This window comes from Oratosquilla oratoria, unplaced genomic scaffold (genome assembly GCF_046742065.1).
Source record: "Oratosquilla oratoria isolate Oo_2021 unplaced genomic scaffold, ASM4674206v1 SCAFFOLD68, whole genome shotgun sequence".
In the NCBI taxonomy this organism is placed as follows: domain Eukaryota; kingdom Metazoa; phylum Arthropoda; class Malacostraca; order Stomatopoda; family Squillidae; genus Oratosquilla; species Oratosquilla oratoria.
Genome location: NW_027467732.1, coordinates 284166 through 293115, shown reverse-complemented (window position 1 = coordinate 293115; position 8950 = coordinate 284166). Strand labels below are relative to the sequence as shown.

The 8950-nt window shown below is 38.7% G+C and overlaps 1 protein-coding gene across 1 annotated transcript; it reads right to left on the bottom strand.

The window, feature by feature from the left end:
- Positions 1–256: 256 nt before the first annotated feature.
- LOC143023881 (52 kDa repressor of the inhibitor of the protein kinase-like) lies at positions 257–6767 on the bottom strand. The gene is made up of 6 exons (XM_076182539.1): positions 6609–6767; positions 6038–6323; positions 5293–5418; positions 4441–4445; positions 4089–4206; positions 257–2109 (listed from the first exon to the last, which is right to left on the bottom strand). The coding sequence occupies exons 1-6, from the start codon at positions 6765–6767 to the stop codon at positions 257–259; spliced, it is 2547 nt and encodes an 848-aa protein (XP_076038654.1).
- Positions 6768–8950: the final 2183 nt, after the last annotated feature.

Below are 8950 nucleotides of genomic sequence, written 5' to 3'. Positions count from 1 at the left end.
ACAATATTATGCATATATAGTAGTTGTAATAATAATGCCAATAGAATGTAGATATCATATGGATAGTACAAAAATTATATTCTATTATTTCATGTATTATGTATCCAATATTCATTAAATTCTTCACCAAAATCTACTCTGGGTTACTTTTAACACAGCATGACTTCGTAAATTTACATTATATTTGTCAGTGGGAATGTTTTTTTTTTTTTCATATTAAACCACATAAATTCAAACTCAATGACACAAACCATCTTTATTGAAATGCAAATGCAATACGTCTATGTCCACTACTATCAAAGCTGTGTAAGACATTCTCATAGTTAATAGCAACATCTTGATGAATATGCAACAGTGCTAAAGCGCTTAGTCTATCAGAAGCCATAGTGGATCTTAGGTATGACTTAAGCCATTTAAGTGTGCTAAAACTGCGCTCAGCAGATGCAGTGCTGACAGGCATGGTTAAGAGAACTGTAAAAATATTGTTCAGGTTTGGATAGAGGTATCTTGTACTTTGAATACATTCTTCTAATTTCAAAGGACCACCATCCTTATGTCTCCACTTCCACCTTTCCACTTCAGCATCCAAATCAAGAAGTCTAATGAATGGAGAATATGCCTCTTTTATTACTGCTATGTCTTCTTCTGAGAGACTCGCAAGATTCTGTGGCAAAAGCATTTCTGCTCTAACCCTGTTAGTAGATCCACAGATACGTTCATTGAGTTGTACAATAAGGTGATCCAAAAAAGGGTTGTGAAGGTTTCTCTCAAAGAATTCTGCACTTGTAGTGGATGGGGCATTTTCTCTGTTTTTCTGACGACAAATAGACCGAGGGTGCTTCTCATCAACCTGTAAATCTGCTGCCAACTGTGTTGCTTTCCTGTACAGATGCTCAAAAGATGATCCATCAGACTGTTTTGATTTCAGCATTTCCACCAACTCTTTGCATTCTTGTGTAGCTTTAATCAAGTTATTAGTCTTACTTTGTAGAGCCATGGAAAGAGGTTTTGTCAAATTTAGGTAGTGGTGGACAATTACCAGTGTGGTAAGAAACTGGAAGCAGTGAATGCTCATAAAGAATGCCCCTGCCTTTGCTGCGGTACTTGGGTCTGTGTCATTTTCTCTGAAGTGCAAAGTGTCAATTATATTTTCTATATTATTCAGAAATACTCCAAGTGTTTCCTCATGACATCCCCATCTAGTAGCACAAAACTTTTTCAAACGATCAGCGTCTTCATTTTGAGATGTATAAATATGAAGCCGCTTTGCTGATGCATTAATGAACTTCACAATTTCCCCAACAACAGAATATAGGTTTCTTACACTTGTTTCTTTGCATGTGTGTGTTATTGCCAGATTTAAACAATGTGCTCTACAGTGAACATACTCGACAGTAGGGACATCATTTACAATCCGTGCCTGTACACCTTTGATTTTCCCAGACATGTTAGAAGCTCCATCAAAGCCTAAACCTACAACCTTGTTCTTGTCCAGGCCAAAGTCTTCCAGTTTGTTGCAGATCAACTTGTACAAAGTTTCTCCTGTTGTGTCAGCAGTCTCTTCAAATGTAACAAACTCTTCATGTCGACTGCCATCAGAGGTGACATACAGCACCACAAGGGCTACTTGTTCTTTGACTGAGATGTCAGTTGTTTCATCAACAATCACACTGAAGTATTTTGCCTCTCTGCATGGAGTTAGAATGGTTTCCCTTATTTGGCTACCAATAATGCTAATAATCTCATTTTGAATTCGATGACTGATGTATTGACTGTTCTTAGAAGCCAGTTTCAAGTGTTCACGGAGAACAGTATCATGTTCAGATCTAAGCTCTAAGAGTGCCATGAAATTACTACGACTATCTGTCTTGCCACGCAAGGCTATGCCTTGCTTACCACATAGGCATATAATCTTCACAATAGACACTAGAGCAGCTCTATTTCTTGCAACCTGTTCAGCATAGGCTTTAGAAAGAGACTGCTTTATTGACAGATTTTTTCCATCACAAATATGTTTGAATGCCAAAGCATCACTAACAGCGCTTAAATGAATAGATGATTTGTTGTGACGTTCTGCATGCCTCATGATGTTGCTCCAATCTGAATGACCTTTGCAAAAATGGAACATGCTGTACAAAAAGCAATCATCCTTCACCAGATTGAGATGTGGTCACCACCCAGCTCTTCGTAGCTACCAGAAGAAGCTGAATGACTCCATCAACAACATCTGTCCAGATTGCGGCACATCATAGAACATTATTATTATACAACACACTGATATTCAAGACACCAGCACAAGATACACTCAACGAAGGACCTGTGGCTTTTCTCAGGAGCTCAGGGCTGCTCGGCCAGACAGCCTGAGGAACAGCAACAACAACAACAACTGTGGCACACTAGGTAAATACATACCTGCAGTCTGCAGCTAGTGCCTTAACCAAAGACTTATAGTCTTTGGCCTTAACCGCTGAATTTCAGCTGACAAGTATCAACAATGGTCGTTCACATATAAAAGAAATTGTTTATTTCTTGTTCGATACTTCTGCAGTCACATTAGCAAAGAATTATAATCATTTCAATGACAACGACTAAATTAATCCAACAACCAATAATCCCGAATTCGTGATTCTCAAATAATAGACTAGAGTATACTAATTGTTTGAGAAACGAAAAGGGAATAATGATTTTGACGGCAACTAAAGAAAACGGACGCTTACAAAATATAGGCTTTCCTCCTCTGTTTTTTTTAAAGTGTGGTTGAATATATTTAAAACTAAGTAGTAACAACAAATAAATGAATACTAAATAATACAACAAAATCAGCAACAAAGTAACTTCAGAAATACAAATATAAATTCAAGTTCACTTTCAACACTATACCGTACGTCTGCCGAAATTGTTCACTCAAATACAATCGACAAATTTTGCAATACACACTCGAACAGCTGTCACCGAATATTAATTAACATAACTCAATCAAAAACACTTACGGCACAAGGCGAGAAATTCAAACATAAATGCAAATTCACCTTCAACACTACACGTTTACCAAAATTGTTCACTCAAATAAAATCCACAAACTTTACAATACACACTCAATCAGCTGTCACACTAGCCGTTCATATATCCACTGCCAAAAACCCAAAACCCCACTAATGTTCACTCGCACCTGCACGACTCAGACAAACATACACACTCTGCTAACAGGATCGACAAAATTACATATACCACGCGATACAGCACATGTGAATACGTACCACTCGAACCATGACACGTGCATACATTTCACTCGGTGTTCAGCCACACAAGCGGAAGTCCTGTCGCTAAACAACTCTGCAACTCTACCAGTCTCTATGACACATGAAACCGACAACAATGCATATGTCCACCGAAACCACACAATGTCACATTTTTCGTTTGCGTTTTCTTCTGTTTATAATCTATATACTACATAGATCCACATGTATTCTAGTGCATACATAATTTTAACACTGATGCTTTACCACGTTTCTAATGTATTTAAAACATCTACATTTTTCATTGAAAGTTGAGGGTTTTAGATGGGAAAAATGTTTGAATAGGGGACCTTGTATGCTTGTAATGTCCAAACAGGACGCACGTGCGTCCGGTGCGTCCGCCTGCGGGCGCCCCTGATGATAATGATAATGATAATAATAATGATAATGATAAATGAATAAATAAATTAAAATAAATCAATAAAACGACTTCCAAGGTCTACGACAGAAAATTCAATGATTGCAAAATTGCACATAATGTATAACAAAATAATATTCAAACTATTACATAATAATGATATTTATCATTATCACTATTACTATGATTATCATTATCATTGATATTATTATAGTAATAATAATAATGATAATAATAATAATAATAATGATTATTATTATTATTATCATTATCATTATTATTACTATCATCATTATCACTTACCTGCTGAGGATCATAACTCTTCCTGATGCCCGACAGAGAAAGAACCAATCCATCTTATCCTCAGAACTTCCACCTTGACCTTACCTGCTGGTAACGGTGGCGTCGACGTGCACATCACAGTCGTCACAGACATGGTCGCCCTCCCTGGTGCTCGTCCAAGTCACCCGACGAAAGGCCCAGTGAAGGTTTGCTCGTCTCGGATCCAACGCCAAAATCTGTGCGCTCAACTTCAGCCGTCACCAGACGCTCCTGAAACAGATCGTGATGTCATCATAAGAATGGGGGAGACTGCAAGAGGCCATAAGGCCTGCATTAGACAGTTTCGTGTCCATTGCCATCTGTCATCTCGGTACGGTACAGTTTTGGTTTCCGTCCTATAGAGCGGACAGTAATTCATTAGAATCAGTACAGAGGAGAACGACCAACATGACACAAGGGCTGGACATTTACTGTGCGAAGATAGGCTTAGGCACTTTAACTTACACTCTCTGGAAAGACGAAGAATGTGGGGGGTAATCTAAAGAGGCATTCAAATGGGTCAAGGGCTTTAACAAGGGGGTGCAGGCAAGGCCATCATATTAAGACAGCAGGGCAGGACTCGTAGTAATGGATTTAAATTGGAAAAATTGAGATTTAAGAAGGAAATAGGCAAGACTTGGTTTACCAACAGAGTGGTTAACTAATGGAATAGACCTAACGGCAACCATGTAGTAGTGAGGGCTGAAACTATCGGTTCTTTTAAGAGAAGATGAGATAACTTTATAGATAGGGACGACAGGTGGTAAGGGACATGGAACTGCCTCTCCATCATTCTTCTTTTCTCCTTCTTCTTCTTTCTTCTTCTTCTTCTTCCACTTTTTGAGGTCGTTCATCTTCTCTTTCTTCCACTAAATGCCTAGAATCTAAATCGCAAGGGGAGAATAATAAGTACACATGTCAACAGAGATGATGAGCATATTGTAAGATCAATTGCAGAATTGAAGTTGTGGACTACATCAAACCTTGTGGGGGAACCATCGTTCATTAAAACCATATCATTATAGTCTAGTAGTTCTTCAATTTAAAGTCCACGATGGTCGCATATATTTTCACCCCATAATGTATGCTTTGCATTAAAATCCCCCATTAAAATGAAAGGTTGAGGTAGCTGGTTTAAAAGTGATTGTAAATCGTTAGCTTCTAATTGCCTTGGATTACCATCTCTGTCCACTAATCGAGATTCTAAGTCAGGTTCTAGATATAGGGAGCACAAAGTGATCCATTTATTAATGAAGATTTGAGTTGCACAAACTTGTAGTATCGTGTTTTGTGGTAATGACTTGGTCAAAATAATACTTGTGCCACCATGAGCACGTTCACCTACAGGAGGTGGAGATTTGTAGAATGTAAAGTTGTGTCCACAGTTGGGTATAACATTGCCCAGTTTAGTTTCTTGTAGACAAATGGCGGCTAAATTATGTTCTTTAAAAAGAACCCGGATCTGTTCTCTATTTGAATGGAAACCTCGCATGTTCCATTGACATAGGGCCATTATTTGTTATTGGATGGTTTTTTATTTGGTTTTCCAGGTATGGAATGGTTTGTTTTGGGAAGATTCGGTTTATGTTTTGTAGAGGAATATGACAGGTTTTCGAGAGTTCTGCTATTTCCTTTCTTTGGTGTCCTACCATGATGTGAAGATTTAGTTGATGGTGAGGGAGTACGGGGTCTCTTTTGTTTTTGAGGCTCCATCTCCACATCTTGCACCTGAGCTGTACGAGTTGCTTTGATCAAGGTGTCATTCTGGGAGTTATCCAGATCAGGAGGTAAAGCTGTCTGAAAGGTCTTTCGTGAGGCCTGAGAAGTTCCCTGGAGAGGGGTTTTGGTCAAGGGGTTATTCTGGGAATTACCCAGATCAGGCGGCAAAGCTGCCTGGGAGGTCTTTAGTGAGGCCTGAGAAGTTCCCTGGAGAGGGGTTTGATCAAGGGGTCATTCTGGGAATTACCCAGATCAGGCGGTAAAGCTGCCTGGGAGGTCTTTAGTAAGGCCTGAGAAGTCCCCTGGAGAGGGGTTTTGATCAAGGTGTCATTCTGGGAATTACCCAGATCAGGCAGTATAGCTGCCTGAGAGGCCTTCTGAGAGGCCTTTGGAGTCCCCTGGAGAGGGGACGAAGAAGCTTTCTGAGATGAAGTCTGAGAAGTTGAATGCACTTCAAGCTCAGAGGGGGAAGGCTGAAGTTTTGGATTGGGATTGAATTTTATAGGTTGATTCTTAATTGAATTTCCATTTTTTAGAACATCACTGTATTGAGGTCTACTGAACAGAAGTCTTTTTGCCTGGCCAATGCTTAGATGTTCTGCTTGAGCTTTCTCTATAGCTGCTTTTTCCTTTTTAAATGACTCACATTCTTTATATCTAGCACTATGATTTCCCTTACAATTTATACATAATGTAGGATTAGAACAATCATCTTCATGTTTTTGTAATGAACAGGTTGCACATAGCTGATCTTTTGTGCATACCTTTGATGAGTGACCATAGCCAAAACACTTGAAGCATTGTAGTGGTCTATGCTTAAAAGTTCTGACATGAAATCTTTCTCTGTCAATGTATATATATTCTGGAATTTGATCATTTTTAAATGTAAAAATAATCATTTTTGACTATGGTACCTTGACAAATGTCCAAATTTTATCATCACACATTTCAAGTAGTTCCTCATCAGACAGGTCATATAAATCTTGACTGAAAACTACTCCCTTGGCATAACTAAAATTATAGTGTGGTTTGACCTCTTTTATTATATCTGTGTTTTTAAGTTTAGAAATCATGTGCCCTTGTCTATAAGACCTTGTAGAAACCAAAAATCTGTTCTTTCCGAATCTGATAATATCAGAATTATTAATTGTTCCTACCATTGATCTCAAATATTTTTTGAAATGGAAGATATTACGAAATTCTGAATTTGTTGAAACAATTAGCCACCTGGCAGGTAGAGGTGTCCTCTCAGCACTTCTTTCTGTTGTTTCCTCATTAACTCTATCTGGACAAAATAAATTCACATTAATATTGTGGGGAACTTTTTGAATTAAATTGCATTTTAAGCACTCCGAAGATGTATGCTTAAAAGCATTAACAGCATCCTTATGAGAAGCAAATTCTATCCATATTCTCCAAGATTCAAAATTTCTAGTTTCACAATACTTTATAACTTTCATTTCTCCGAACTTTCCAAACATCTCCAAAAATTTGGAACAATTCAAGTCTGAGGGGAGAGAATTAATATAAAGAATTCTCTCGTCTCCATTTGGTACAGTACATAGCAGGATATCTTCGGTTTTTTTTGGAGCTCCTACTCCTGGGGTGGCAATGTTAGGAGAGGGATCGGGGGGTTTAGGAGGAGGATCAGGTAGTGGTGGGGGTTTAGAATGTGTAGCGTCAACAGCCGCCATGATCGTATATATTTATAAGCCACACCATATATTGAGAAGGAAGGATCAGTACATAGAAGAAGATACTGCAGTTGCCTGATGCCTCAAGCAATAAAAGAAAAGTCTCTGCAGAGTCGGGAAGTTCCAGAAACGACTATTTACACATGCAGGGTCTCGGAGGCGAGTTAGAGACTTTGTCAACCCGGAAGTTTGTGTTCTTTTGTTTTGTCCCATTTAGGATGGGTCCGGCGTAGTCACTCTGCATGTGTACTGGCTAGGGAGAAAGGAAGTCGGTAGCCTAGTACCTGCCTCGCAAACATGCATTTCCCAGTCGGTGAGCTTTCGGCCCTCGCAGGGAGTAGTGACCTCGCGGTATCCATCCCCACTTGACTGGGTTCAGACATGTAGCTTGGGAGGCACCAAGATACCAGAACCTTCCTTAACAAGTATTAGAGAAAGATGGTGAAAAAGGAGAGTAGGGTAGCAAATATGAAGGATAGGGATAGGGGACTTCACAAAGGAAAAGGGTGAGGGACCCCCTATCCATTCACTACCCCCCCATATATATATATTATATATATATATGTATATATATATATATATATATATATATATATATATATATATATATATATATATATGTATATATACATATATATACATATATATATATATATATACATATTTATATATATATATATATATATTATATATATATATATCTTTCTCTCCCTCTCTCTCTCTCTCTCTCTCTCTCTTCTTTTCGTCTCCTAGACACAGACCGTATCAGAAACATGCAAATACATCTTTAGTTGTTGTTATTGTATTAATACAATTCTACTTACGAAGCATCATCTTCCTTGTCAGCGTACTATTGTATGTAGAAATACAATAGGCAACAATAAGTTATACATCTGCAACGGTTGGTTGCACGGAAGTGAAGGAGGAGAAGAAGAAGGAAGAGGAGGTGGAGAAGGAAGAGAAGGAGGAGGAGGAGGAGGAGAAAGAAGAGGAGGAGGAGGAAGACGAGAAGGAAAAGAAGGAGGAGGAGGCGAAGAAGAGGAAGGAAAAGGAGGAGGTGGAGAAGGAGGAGGAAGAGGAGGAGAAGGAAGAAGAGGTTGAGAAGGATGAAGAGGAGGAGAAGGAGATAGAGGAGGGAAAGGAGGAGTGGGAGAAGGAGGAGGAGGAAGAGAAGGAAGAGGAGAGGGAATAGGAAGAGGAGAAGGAAGAGAGGGAGGACAAGGAAAAAGAGGAGGAAGATAAGGAGGAGGGGGAGAAAATGTAAAAGAAGGGAAAGAAAATGTAAAAAACAAAACAAAAAAAACTTAAACGTGAATTCAGAAAGCAGACAAGAACCTAAAGATGTGGTACGGGAAGGTAGATGGAATGGACGAAGAAAACCAAACGAATGAAAAGAAGAGGTGTATACGTATATATATATATATATATATGTATAAATATATCTATATATATATATATATATATATATATATGTGTGTGTGTGTGTGTGTGTGTGTGTGTGTGTGTGTGTGTGTGTGTGTGTGTGTGTGTGTGTGTGTGTGTGTGTGTGTGTGTGCTTGTAT

Bases quoted from the DNA above. Each gene is read 5' to 3' on its own strand.
- LOC143023881 (XM_076182539.1), bottom strand. From the start codon at position 6,767: ATGATTTCTAAACTTAAAAACACAGATATAATAAAAGAGGTCAAACCA. The intron at 6,324-6,608 runs GTACCATAGTCA...TCATTTAAAAAG, and splicing joins AAATTTGGACATTTGTCAAG to GAAAAAGCAGCTATAGAGAA. The intron at 2,110-4,088 runs GTCTGTGACGAC...ATTTTTGCAAAG, and splicing joins GCACCAGGGAGGGCGACCAT to GTCATTCAGATTGGAGCAAC.